The 14,882-nt window shown below is 36.3% G+C and overlaps 1 protein-coding gene and 1 non-coding gene across 2 annotated transcripts in view; both read right to left on the bottom strand.

The window, feature by feature from the left end:
- The window catches only part of ERCC6L2 (ERCC excision repair 6 like 2), a 132,434-nt gene that overhangs the window by 34,257 nt on the left and 83,295 nt on the right, over positions 1–14,882 (bottom strand). Inside the window, 3 exon segments of the mRNA XM_042912276.1 lie at positions 1,741–2,905; positions 4,443–4,523; positions 9,272–9,424. Coding sequence (XP_042768210.1) covers positions 1,741–2,905; positions 4,443–4,523; positions 9,272–9,424 — 1,399 coding nt within the window.
- On the bottom strand, positions 4,630–4,735 carry LOC122205694. The gene has a single exon (XR_006196202.1). It is a non-coding gene; the product is annotated as a U6 spliceosomal RNA (small nuclear RNA).

Raw genomic sequence — 14,882 nt, 5'->3', positions numbered from 1 at the left:
AACTGACCCACCAGGGCTCCCAGGTCAAGCCCACACAATGAAGAAAACTGCTGGGAGGGAGTCAAAATGTGCAGGGTAGGAAGATCAGGAAGGGGGGAAAGAGAAGGCCTAGAGCGGAGCAGTGGGCAGGCATAGAGGCAGGAAATCCCACCACGGTTTTGAGCACTGCACAAAAAACCAGTTATGGATCTTTGTGAAATTGGAAAAGATTTCCTAAATTCTGCCTCACTTAAAAAACTCAGGGAAAATAATGTCTATGAAAATGAGCAAGAGGGTCAAATATCATAAAAATTATTACAAGAGAAAAAAGAATAAGCAGCAGAATGAAAACATGCCAGAAACATGTGCTCACAAAGCAGATTAAAATTGTAATTTCAAAACAGGTAATAGACATTAAGAAAATGGTAAGACACAGGAACCAACAACATTAAGTCATAATTAGAATAACTCAGAAATGGGTGACAGGACTCAGGAAAAATTTAGAAGTTAAAAAAAATTCAGAAATGAAGACAACTAGAAGGAACACAGAGGGAATTAACACAACTACTGCTTTCAGAGAATGGAAGGGTATTTTTAAAAAGCAGAAAGAAACAAAAAAAAGAAAAGAAAAAGGGCTTGAGATAATGTGACAAATACTGAAAACAGGTAAAGAAAGTTGAATATTTGAATACCAGGCATCTCTGAAGCAAAAGGCCAAAGCAAAGGAATAGAAAAAGTAAGTAAAAATACTAGTACAGGAATAGAAAAAGTAAGTAAAAATACTAGTACAAGAAAGCTTTCCTGATATAAAACCCGAGTTGAAACTACATTATGACAATCTTGACCCAAGAATAACCAACAGTGCCAGGGTCTGAATGTCTTTAGGAGATAATTAGGTCATGAAGGTGGAGCCCTGATGAATGGGACCAGTGCCCTTGCAAATAGAGACATAAGAGAGGTGAGTTCTGTCTCCACTAGGTGAGGACACAGCAGCCTTCTTTAGACCAGGATGAGGGCCCTCACCAAGAACCTGACCATGCTGGCATCCAGATCTTGGGCTTCCAGCCTCCAGAACTATGAGAAATAAATGCTTAAGCCCCCCAGCCTGTAGTAGTTTGTTATAGCAACTTGAACAAAGATAAACATTCAAACACAATCTGGTAAATTTACTAGGCAAGAATGAAAAGAAAAAAATTCTTTGGGTATCAAGGGGGAAGAAAAATGACGTGATAGGAAACTTCATGGCAAAAGAAAATGAAGCCTCATGTTAAAATACTTCAGAAAAAGAAAGTGTGAGTCAACGATTTCATATCTGGCAAAAATGACTTTTAAGTATAAAAGGGCATAAATAGTTATCAACAGGAATCTCAGGGAATATTATTCTCATGAGCACTTCCTGAGGGAGCTACTAGAAAATAAGCTTCTGACGAAATTGACAGGAGAGACACTGACAGAAGGACTGAAGAGGAGCACTAAATTTATAGTTACCTACAGGTCAAAAGTAAATGAAGTCTGGTGGGGGGATGGGGACGGTGATTCAGTTGGGGCACATGGAGGGAGCCCTGGGGTGGATGACAAAGTTCTCCATCTTGACCTAGGTGGTCTTCCCTTTATCCTGCCACCCCCCATGTCCTCATTTGCACCTCAGTGTAGCATCTTGATTATAGAGCTGTTTTACAAGCTAATTTAAGAAACTTTCCCAGAACTATTTGATTGCACAAAACAAATATGTAACAAAGTTTTCAAAATGTCTATAGTTACCTAAAAATTTATCCATTGATTCATACATTTGCTCTTGATTGACAACTCTCTCATTTGAAAATTGCATTGATTGTTTTGGCATAAAAGTGCTATTTTTCTTATGGGTAGGTAATTTTGAAGAGAAACCGACCCTATCTTTTAGAGTTTTTCGTGTATGGCTCTGTTTAGAGAAACTGATGTGGCGAACAGTTAAATCATCATCTGAGGATGAAAAATCATCGATAGCCTGAGAGCTACAATCCCCATCTGCTGCATACAGTTGATTTGTTTTCTTCATGGTTTTAGGACAAGTGTGAAGTTCCTTTTTATCTTCCTTTTTTCTCTTAAACCTCAAAGAACTAGTAGGTCTTTGCTTTCTTGCTCTTGACTCAGGGAAAATTTCAATGTCATCAGACTCGTCACTAATATCACTACTGCCTTTTCTTCTCATAATAGATTTCAGGGTCACATTCTCAGGGTTTAATTGTTTTGAAATTAGGCTATTTCCTTTGACATCAGTCTTTCTATCATCCCCATTATTTCTTATTTCAACAGGATGTTCTCTTTCAGAACCTTCAGATCCATCCACGAGTGGCTTAAACTTTACACCATTCTTGGGGCATCTCTGAGTTGTATACTGTGTGGGAAAGATGACATCACTATCTTCTGATTCTGTGACGTTCTGTAAAATGTGATGGTGGTCAGCTGTATTTTTTAAATTGTTGCCATCGTCAGACTCAGAAGAAATATTTTGTTCTAAAATGTTCTGACTTTTATCAAAGATATATTTTTCATTTGGATTTAGGACGTTAGCTAACCTCTGATGTTTTGAAGTACCAAGAGAGTCACGACTTTTCTGATAACTAACGTCTTTGGCTTCTGTTGAAAGACATATGGGCTGTTCATCAGGACTTTCATCATCAGAGGCAATATTTCCATCACTTTCCTCAACTGTATTACATTTTGTTTCAAACAATTTAGAGAAACCACACTGGAGTAATGTAAGCTGTCCAGGAGGACCTGAAGTTTTGCTTGAGTCAGAGGCTTTCTTTTTAGCAGTCTTTATTCTTGAGCTTCCCACTGATTCATCATCACTAAAATCACTGCAGAGATTACATGCTTCTTCTGTCGGCAACTCTGCAGGCTGCTCCAGACCTCTGTGTTCTTGACAGTCAGGGTCTCTAGGCTATAAAAGAAGCAGTCACAGAAACGTTAGAAAATGTCCAGATAATATCAAATCTATCATACTGCAAGGGAATGAAATTTGGATGGAAGATAACTTATGTACTAATATACCACTTGGTATTTTTTAAAAGTACAACATTTAATAAACAAATGTAAAGGATTTAATATTACAGTCGGGTACACTCTTTTTTCAAGTTGAATAACTTTCCAAAATAAAAGTTTAGAATATGACATAATCAAGTTATCTATAAGGAAAAAACAGAACACAGCAGTCAGCTTCTAAGATGCAGGGGCTGATTCTGGTCTCAAAAGTAAGAAGTATACAACTCATTGTTTTCCATGGTCCAGCACATACTTCCAACCACGTTTTAAGAAAAACATAAATTTTCAGGTATTAACAAAGTAAAGAATTCACAACTGGAAAATGGTTCTAATAGATTAAAAATAAGATCTGATAGGATCCTGCCCATCAGAAATAAAGAAAATATTTTAGATATTTTGAAGTGAAATTTGCTACAAATTTAAATCCAGTATTTATTATTTTTACATCAATTGGAGCTAAATACATCCTTCAGTTTCTTAAAGCTGAGGCTTTATTAGTAAACAATTTGGGGAAACTATTATCCAGTAATTACTCCTTTTTAGAAATCCAGTAATACATTTGATGTTTGTATATTTCTATAAAGTTAGAAAAACATTCACCGATATTCCAAATCACTAAGCTGGTATAAATTTACACTTAAATTCCTAAATGCAAGAAAAACCCAGCAACAACATAAACAAAATAAGAAAAAACCTTCTACATGTACATTCTTTACTTCTGAAGAGGGCTTATGATGATAATATAGACTTTGTAGTATGTGAGATGACAAACTACCAGAAAGATCACAAGATCAAGGATGCAAATAAAATAAAATATCTGTCAGAGAGTAATTCTGATGTTTGGATTTAATAATCTTAAACACACAATGATTACTATTTTTCTATTTAATTTGTTGTTTAATTAAAAATTAGTTAGGTTTGATTGGCGTATTTAATTTTGGATTTACAGTTTGGTATAGTTAAAATTCTAGTTTGGATGCAAATGACTGGTGATTGTTCCCGAATGTGTTCTTATGATACGAAATGTTAAATTAGCCTAAATTATTTTTTAAAAATTTTTAAAAGTTTATTTTTAAAACAGAGAGAGAGAGGGCACGTGAGCCCACGGGGGAGGGGCAGAGAGATGGGGGGGACAGAGGATCTGCAGTGGGCTCCGTACTGAAAGTAGAGAGCCCGATGGGCTGGGCTCAAACTCACAAACCATGAGATCATAACCTAGCTGAAGTCAGATGCTTAACTGACTGAGCGAGCCACCCAGACGCCCCAAATTCACCTAAACTATTAATTTTACTGATCGTCTGCTTTGTATCCTTGACTTTTTTTCAAAGACTTTTTTCTTTACACGTTGAAAAATAAAGAAAAAGGAAAAATAGCTTAAAATTGTCCCAGTACATGTTTTATAGCAGTTGTAGGCTACAGATTAAAAAATTGCTTACCGCTTCTTGTTTGTGTACTGGAGGCTCCTCTTTCAACCATGTTGTGGCTGTCATGATCCCTGCTTCCACTTTGCCTTCTCTCTAAAAGAATGCAAAAGAATTGTAAAATATGGGGTAAAAACAACCAAATAAACAATAGCGATGGCATGCTAAAGCTTGGGATTAACTGAGAGCAGCTTGCTTTAGCTCTAACATGAACTGCTTCAGAAATCAGTGTGCCATCCTTGTGCAGGTCTATGCTAATCTTCTCTGTATTGTTCTAATTTTAGTATATGTGCTGCCCAAGTGAGCACTGCTTTAACTTTCTTCCTTAAGTTTTTTTTTTAATTTATTTTTTGAGAGAGAGAGAGAGAGAGAGAGAGAGAGAGGAGAAATGTGAGCAGGGGAGGGGCTGGGAGAGGCGGACAGAGGATCCCAAGTGGGTTCTGCACTGACAGGCTGACAGCAGTGATCCTGAAGCTGGGCTCAAACTCACAAACCATGAGATCATTACCTGAGCCAAAGTTGGATGCTCAACTGACTGAGCCACCCAGGCGCCCCTACCTCAGCTTTCTTAATGTTATTTTTCCATTTTGTTAATTAATATAAACTCATATATAGTTTATATAACATTTTAAAATGCTCATAATTTTAGGTAGTACAGAGGTACAGTGGAAGTGTGCTGGGCTCATAAAGTACACTTATTTCTTGTATTAAAGCTTCTTTTTAAGATAGAAAATAATACTTTCCAGCCAACTCCACTAAAAGTTCTGGTACGGGAGGGAGAATAAAAACAATGTTACATATTTACCCAGTAACAATATCCATAGTAACTATGTCTACACAATAGCTAAGGTAAGGACATATTAACAACATTTCAAACACTACAGATAATGTTGAATATTGGGAATTTGATATTCTAGCCTATATTGTTAATGTATTTATTTAGTTCATATTCATTAAAATTTATTTTATTCATTTAGTTCATATTCATTAAAATGTTTATTGATTCCTTCAGTGTAACAGACATCAAATGACAAGGACCATCTAATATGAAACTAAAAAAAAAAAAAAGATCTTAATTGTGTAACAGGCTTGCTACATCCTTTGGGAAAGTATTTATGCTTTTAAAGCTTTTGGTGTATCATTCAGCAAAGGTATTTAATGGCCTAGATTCTAGAATATTAAATTCTCCTTCAAAAGGAAATCAATTTATTTTTCTATTTAAGGTTCTGTTTACTGAACAAGGGGAAATAACCACTACCATCACCAGAGTTACAAATGCCCAACTTACAGATACGCATATGTACCGGTGGCGTGATTCCAGCCACCTGGTATCCAGGACAACAAGTGAGAATCTCCCCTACAGAACTCTGGAGAACGATAAATAGTTTGTTGATATATTTTCTCTCAATGCCTAGAGGCTGTTACTGCAAGGGAGGTGGGCGGGCGGGGGAGGGGGTCTGCTTCCCAGTACTGCCTTTATTCTTTCAACAGAAGCCAAATGGCTACAACAGATGGAACAGGGAGCACCAGAGATCCTCAATCCTGTTGCAACCCTCTTGTGAAAGGTAAATGGCAACTCTGGTCTTTTGTTTCTCGGGCCAACCATGTTGGTATCATCCTTAACTCCTCTTTTTTTCTCAGACCCTATACCTAATCCATCAGCAAATCCTGTCAGCGGCACCTGAGTAATATATTCAGACTCCAATCACTTCTCACACCATCTACCATGATCGCTCTAGTCCAAATCACCATCATCCCTTGGCTAGATTATTGCAGTATCCTCCTACCTGGCATTTTGCTTCTGCTTCTGTACTTTGATAGCCTAATTCGTAATATTTAATCTAGATGTATAGGTCAGACTATGTTTCTCTTCTGTTCAGAACCCTCTAATTGCTTTTTGTCTCACTCAAAGTTCTCACGTGATCTGGCTTCCTCTCATCTCTCCGGCCCCATCTCTTGCTCTCTTGTTCACTCCACTCCAGCCACTAGGGCCTTCCTGCCGTTTTGAAATTATGCTGGGCATGTTTGTCCTGCGGGGCTTTTGCATTTGTTCCTCTACGTAGAATACATCTTCCTCCTGCCATCTCCTCAAAGAATCAGTTGCAACCTCACAGTGAGCACTTCCTTGGCTACTCCATCTAAAACTGCAATGCTCTTTTCTTGACAGTCTCCCAATTTCCCTTCCCTGCTCTATTTTTAAAAATTAGGATACAATTTACATATAACACTGTGTACGTTTAAGGTGTATAGCGTGTTTTGATACATTTATATATTGCCGTATGATTACCACCATAGTTTTAGCTAACACCTCTATCATGCCATAGAATTAGCATTTCTTTTTTGTGGGGAGAACATTTAAGATCTAGTCCATTAGCAATTTTGAAACGTATAATACAGTGTTATTGACTATAATCACAATGCTGGGCATTCGATCTCCAGAAGTCATTCATCTTCTACCTGCTCTATTTTTATCTTCAGAGCCTGTCATCATAATAAACTCTATGCATCATTATTTTTTCTGCTTATTTGTTTCCCCAAAATAGAAGGTAAGTTTTTCAGTGAGTAGAGCTTTTTGTCTATTTCATTCATTTCTGTATGCCTAGCTCTATGATGTATAGTACTTGACACTTGGCATACACTCAGTAAATATTTGTGCAATTAGCTCTCAATATCTATCTCTAAAGCGGGACCATGACAAAGATAACAAAGTTAGTGCAAAGTAGAACTAAGCTGCCTGGACACTTGGTGGGATGAGCACTGGGTGTTGTATGTAAGTGATGAATCACTGGGTTCTTCTCCAGAAACCAATACCACACTGTATGTTAACTAAATAACTTGAAGTTAAGTGAATAAATGAAAAAGAAGAAAACGAAAAAACCAAAACTAACCAACCAAAAAAAAAAAAAAAAAAAAAAAAAAAAAGAACTGTCTGGAAATCATCAGGTTAAAAGTGTTCTATAAATTAAAATTTCTACATCTTAAAACATTTTAAAAGGGATTTTCTACAGCCTTTAAAAATTAAAAATGTCTCATAGGAAGTAAAATAATTATTTTACTTTGTGATATATGCTTCCATTATACAGGGCTTAGAATATTTTAAAACACTGTTTGGCCAAAAGGAGCATGAATCTAATGAGGCCTGAATAATTTTGCTATTTATTGTTTATTTATTTATTTTACTTTATTTTTTTAGAGCAAAAGACTGCCCTGTAAGCACCTGGCCTGAATAATTTTAAATTCTTACTCATAACAAATATTGCGGTGCTGATAATGTGCCTGGCAAGAAGTTAAGCACATTTTGCAACGAGAAAAATGTAAGACATGGAGAGTCCTGTCATTAGTCAACAATCCTGGAGGAGAAACAAGATATACTTAGGACAACCAGAAAACAAGCGAACATCCCATTTAATAACTTGTCATACTGAATGTTTTACTTAACATTTGCTTGAGGAATAGGTTGCTATTCTGTTAAAATAGAGGGCTCAACTATTTGATAAATAAGAGAAAACAGGAGAAGTAATATAATGCTAACATATTTTATAGATAATAATTTCAAATGAAAAACACAAATACAAGTTGGTATGTTGGGTAGTACTCTGAGATGGAAGTAGGATCTGAGGGGTGGCCTGGAATACTGGAATACTAACAAGGCTCTGATTATAAAAGAGAAATGGGAAAGAAGAAGTCCATGAAATAGACAGCATACTCAAAACAAGAAAAAGACAGGGGACTTTATTTTTATTTATTTATTTATAAGTAATCTCTACACCCAACGTGGGCCTTGAACTCACGACTCTTAAGATCGAGAGTCGCATGCACTTCTGACTGAGCCAGACAGGCAACTCAAGACAGGGGGACTTTAAGTGGGCCACTCAATTCAAATCAAATAGTTACTATAAAATAAAAATTCAGCAGTATACACCAGACACTGTATAATAGTTGCAATATTCACAGAATACATACGATACACGTCTTCCTCTTAGCCATCTTGCTTACCATGCTTATTGATGTTACATGTTCATTATGTAAGTGTTCTCTTTCACCTCTCATCAAGATGGTCTAAATTCTTTAAGGACAGGGACCAATAACTGTTTTTATGAAACTCACTATTCAATCAAGTACTGAAGCTTTTGAAAAGCTAAGGGAAACATCCTTGAATTTTGTGAGGCTCATTTTCCTCATCTATATGAAAAGGAAGTTGATACATATGATATTCCAGGATTTTATGATACTCATATCAATATCAACTGGAAAATAGGTTAATATCCATAGTATTCTGGTATATCAAAGAATTTAAGCAATTAAAAAAAAGATATAAATTTCTGTTTGAAGAATAAGAAACATCTGTATGCTAAGGATGAACACAACTGGGAGAGTTTGAAATATTGGTGTGGAATTTTTATTGGGAACAGAAAACAAAAATCTCCATGAGACATGAGAATGCATCTCAGGGAGTATTTGGTAACTTTTAATCAAAACACATTTTATAATTTTGTTTATTTAGGAAAGTCTCTTTTTTTTTAAGTTCCTGACTTAGCAGCTGTTTTCAAAATACTACATTTCTTTCTGCCAGTCTGAAAATGGTCTTGGGAGGTCATACTATGTACTATATGTATCTGTATTTGTGTGTAGACATTACTTATAACTATGCATGGGGAAATCTTAGTTTTGAGGTACAATAATTCATTTCCTATTTCTAAAAGTAGAAATTCTAAACACAAGGCATTTTTTACAAGAAGACCCCAAAGTTCTTTGAAAAGATACCAGCAGTTATATTTCAAGTTTCCTGTTGGAGAAAATTGTATTTAAAATAGTACTGAAAAGGTCAGGCAACAATTTCACACCTCCAGGATGTCCCTTGTAAGACAAGACGCTTGGGACCTTAGTTTGAACAGATTATAAACCCCAAAAAGCTCTCCTCGATGTTCTTTTGATCCTTGAACTGCTTCAAAATATCGCTTGGCATTTTCACTTCCAACCACCACACAGTGAAGTTGCTAAAACAGAAAAAAACACAAGATATTTTTGAAGTGTTTGCTCCAACAATATGTCAGAATTTCCTGGCATTCTCTGTATATACACAGCTTTAGCTGGAGCAGGCAGAATCTCCTTAGGGAGGAAATTTTATTTTAATTTCGCTGGCAGATGTTGCCATTATGGCGAAATAAATAATAATAAACTGGCCAGTCTTATTGAAGAAGAGATCTTACATTTCCTATTTTATGTGTTCTACCAACCGAGTCAAGATCCCATTGCTATGCAATATTCACTTGATGTAAAATGTTTAATGATAAAGGCATGTAATACATCTGACTACACTTTTCTCCTTTCTAGACTCATTACAATAGGAACTACTAAAACTGACAAAAATCATCACTATTTCACCAAAGTTAAATTATAACTTAGTAACTACATGATAACCACATTAGTATCAAACCCTAACTGTAGCCATTGTTATACTGTCAACTAACAGCAAAACCCAATCACTGTTTAGAAACATTTAGGCATCTTTGAAACAATTTGAAATACAGAAGGAATCCTGAAGGACATTTATCACTTTAGTAACTTTAGTGTATTTCTTTATTTGCTAGATATTTTGCTAAATATAAATATAATCTGATTAACCCCATGTACACTTTAAAATTTCTTGAAAGAAACAAAGAATGCACAGAGTGGAAAATAACCGTAGTCTGTTGTTAACGTAAGGATTAGTAAGAAGTTGCTTTGCACTATACTAAATTACTATAGGCAACTGAAATAATTCTTTTTTTAATTTGAGGGAGTGTGTGTAAGCACGTATGAGTCGTATGAGTCGGGGAGAGGGGCAGAGGAAGCAGGAAGGGGGGAGAGGGAGAGGGAGAGGGAGAGGGAAGGAGGGGGGTAAAGGAAAGAGGGAGGGAAGAAGGGAGGGAGGGAGGAGGGAGAGAGAAAGAGAGAGAGAGAGATTGAGGGAGAGAAAATCCCAAGCAAGCTCCACACTCAGCATGGAGCCCAATGCAACATGGGGCTCAATCCCACAACCCTGGTATTATGACCCTAGCCAAAATCAAGAGTCAGATGCTCAACCCACTGAGGTGCCCATGAAATAATTCTTATTAATAATATTTATTTTTTGAATACTTACTACCTGTGTAGCATTTGTACATTCTCTCATTTAATGCGTACAACCCGATAAGACATTGCTATTTTCTTTTTGGAAATAAAGACTAAAATTTGGAGAAATTAAGTGCCTTCTCACAGCTGTCTAGCCAAGAAGTGTCATTTCTAGAATTTATACCTGGATTTGGCTGAATTCAAAATTTATACTTGTAACAATTTCTCATCTCCAGGAGTTCCCTTTTATTTTTTACTAAAGAAATTTTTTAACGTTTATTTTTGAGAGAGAGAGAGAGAGAGAGCACATGCACGTGAATGGGGGAGGGGCAGAGAGAGAGGGAGACACAGAATCTGAAGCAGGCTCCAGGCTCTGAGCTGTCAGCACAGAGCCCAACGCGGGGCTTGAACCCACAAGCCATGAGATCATGATCTGAGCCAAAGTCAGATGTTCAACCGACTGAGCCACCCAGGTGCCTCCAAGATGTCCTTTTTAAAACAAGACCCTTGAGGGGCACCTGGGTAGCTCAGTCAGTTGAGTATCTGGCTTTGGCTCAAGTCATGATCTCACAGTGTTTTTTGTTTTTTGTTTTTTTAATTTATTTATTATTTAAAAAAAAATTTTTTTTAACGTTTATTTATTTTTGAGACAGAGAGAGACAAAGCATGAACGGGGGAGGGTCAGAGAGAGGGAGATACAGAATCTGAAACAGGCTCCAGGCTCTGAGCTGTCAGCACAGAGCCCGAGGCGGGGCTCGAACTCACGGACCGCGAGATCATGACCTGAGCCGAAGTCCACCGCTTAACCGACTGAGCCACCCAGGCGCCCCCATGATGTCACAGTTTTATGGGTTCAAGCCTCGCATCAGATTCTCTGCTGTCAGCACATAGCCCACTTCGGATCCTCTGTCCTCTCTCTCTGTGCCTCCCCTGCTCACATGCATGAACACATGTGTTCTCTCTCTCTCACAAAAATAAATAAACATTAAAAAATAATAAAAATAAAACAAGATCCTTGGGACCTTAGTTGGAGGAAGCTTTGAATCAACATCCAAGTTGATCAGTTGGTTTCAATGCCCCAGAAACATGGACTATAGTCCAGGAAATATGGAATCACAACAATAGCAACTGATGTACCTGATAGTCCAGATGATTTCACTCTTTGCTCCTGACTCTTTCTTAAACACTGTATAGTCACACTGCAACTACTTAATGTAATCACCAACTTGTAAGCGTTAATCTGAATCTTTAGAAGTTCCCTAATTTATCGCAAAATTTATAAAAGGCACATTGTTTTATACTTAAAAGAAGTTTTTCAAAGTGGCTCCCCTAAAAGTGAAGGTCAGATACATCCATCTGTAGGCTGCTATAAAAAATAGGGTTGGAATTAAAGAGGGGAAGGGAAAAGAGTCAGTAATTGGAAAATGTAGCTTAGTTTCCGGCTTAAGAAAAACCCATTCAAGGATACGAAATGTTTGGATTTCTTCCTAACAACATTCAGGATACGCAAGAGGTAGAAACAAAAGTAGTGTTCACCATGTTAAAAAGTCATGGCCCCTTCTTCCATCTTCAAGGCAGTAGCATGGCATCTTCATATAATCCTCTATGACCCCTTGCTTCTGCTGTCACATCTCCTTCTCTCCTTTCTCTGATCCTCCTGCATACTCCCACTCCCTTTAGTGATTACATTGGCCCACCCAGAGAATCCAGGTGGATTTGATGTAGATATCTTTGGGAGAACATTAGCCTACCACCATAAGGACATGCATAATGAATGATGGAGGCTTGACAAATGACACAGAAGCCAGCTTGAAGGGGTTCTCACTGGACAAAACTGAGACAGTTTGAACACCAAAATACACAGTGATATTCAATAGGTTGTAATGTAATCTATTACTAATATAGAGTAATATTACTAATATCCCCTGAGTCCAAATATATTAATAGAAAAGAAGGGCAAGCTCTTTTTTATGGTAGAATAGCAACAAATAAAGAAGGAATCCTGGAAATTAAAAAATCACCATCTGACAATCATCACAGTGGTGGCTGAGTCAGGTGGGTTTCATCAGTGAATGCTAGGGCTGACGGGTACGGGCTTGACAAGGAACAGGATATTGGCATACTCTCAGAGGATGTCCCCATAAAATACTTACTAAGGGAAAAAATGGTGACTCTGCAGTAAAGAAAGCTGGCAGGCACAAAACTGGTGATCAAGGTTAGCATCACCAATGGTGGGACAGGTCATCACCAGGTGCCTTCTGACCAACGCAATGAGAAGAACATAGAGTCATTTCTGTACTATTCTTGCCAGGGGTTCCTGGCTTGAATCTGGACATGAGGAAACATCAAATGGACCTATTTTAAAAGAGAGCTAACACAAGGAAAGGCCTTACTCTTTAACACTGTGAAGGTCATGAAAGACAAAGGGGGTTTGGGTAACTACTCCAGTTGAAGAAAACTAAAGAGACATGAAAAGAAAAAGTTGGTAACCATGATCCTGGATTGGATCCTGAACCAGAAAGGAAAAAGGAGACAAGAAATTGCCAGGAAAGTTAGTGAAATCTGAATGAGTTTTGTGGTTTACAAGGTAATGTTGTATCAATGTTAGTTTCTTGATTTGGATAACTGCATTCTGGAGAGGGTAATAGGGGGACAAAGCAAGTGCAAAACAACACACAAAATTGAATGTTAGAATGCATAAAACTATTTTTATATGTACATCTAAACAGGAGAGTGTCCTTTGGAGGGAATACACACTAGAGAACTTAGAGGTGATAAATCTGCAACTTTCTCTCAAATGGTTCAGAAAAATAAATAAAGATCATGGCTGAGGGAAAGAGAAAAGCAAACGTGATAAATGTTAACTGGGAAATTTGGGTGAAGTTAATTGGGTGTTCTCTGTGGTATTCTCGGACTTCTTCTGCCAATACAAATATATTTCTAAATTACACACACACACACATATATATATATATATATATACACACGTATACATATATATATATACATATACATATACATATATATATATACACACGTATACATATATATATACATATACATATATATATATATATATATATATATATATATATACACACACACACACACACATATATACATGTACACATGTAAAAATGAAAGGTGAATTTCTGAATGCCAAACTTTAGATTATGCTCCAAACATGAAGGAAGGCAGTTGCTATGTAAGTGATGTTTTTACTTTTTAAAAGTATAAAATGTCTGAATGCATTATCACAACAAATACGAACAAAAACATCAAAGTGAAATTTCCCTTTGAATAATACAGATCATCCTTTATCAGTCTTAGCAACACTGTAATATTTAGGTATATCCTTCTAGATCTTTTTTCAGTGCAGTTAGAGCTATTTATATACATATACAGAGATAACTTTATGCATCAACATAACTGATATAATTGTTCTGCAAGTTGTGTTGTTTTGTTTTGTTTTGTTTTGTTTTAATCTCACTTAGAAATGTCTTGGAGATCTTTCCAGATCAGTATGTCTGCTCTATAGTTTTTTTTTCTGCTATTGGGTGTATCAGAATTTATGTTACCATTGTTATTATTGGACATTAAGGCTGTTTCTTTTTTCATTTTTTAAACAAATACTAACAATACCAAATATAAATCCTTGTCATCTTTCACTGTGCATATGTGAGAATATTTCTGTAAGGTAGATAGGGAGAACATACTATGTGTTTTAATATGTTGTGATATTAGCCTGTAAAATCAGTGTACCAAGTTATATTCTCAAAAATAGTATATGAGTATCTCTGTACAAATACCCTCACCAATAATGAATATCACCAATCTCCCTGCCTCCCTAAACACATACACACACACACAACCTCACTAAGTCTTTGCAGAATATGTGTAACACATTATTATTTTATATTTCTAAATTACAACTGTGGTTAAGCATCTTTTCATATATGGGTTAACCATTTGTGTTTTTTCTTCAATAAAATGCAAAATTATAGTCTTTTTATTGATTTGTGGAAGTTCTTTATGTATTATAGATGCCAATCCTTTGTTTATCATATGTGGAAATTTTCTTCCTAGACACTTTTTAAATTTGGCTTGTTGTTCCTCTGTCATACATAAGTTTCACATTAAAAATTTAGTTAAATTTACAATATCTGCCTTTAAGACTGTATTGGTTTCCTAAGACTGCTTTAACAAAATGTCACAAACTGGGTAGCTTAAAACAACAGAAATTTATTCTAAAGAACTACTCCTAAGATGAAAAGAATAATGTCCTACTTTTTCCCAAGATTGGTTAAATATACCTGAACAAAATAATGTTCAAGTAGTTGTGCTATACCCAAGAACAAAAAG

The sequence above is a fragment of the Panthera leo genome, chromosome D4 (assembly GCF_018350215.1).
Source record: "Panthera leo isolate Ple1 chromosome D4, P.leo_Ple1_pat1.1, whole genome shotgun sequence".
Lineage (NCBI taxonomy): Eukaryota > Metazoa > Chordata > Mammalia > Carnivora > Felidae > Panthera > Panthera leo.
This window is presented reverse-complemented; position numbering and strand designations above follow the sequence as displayed.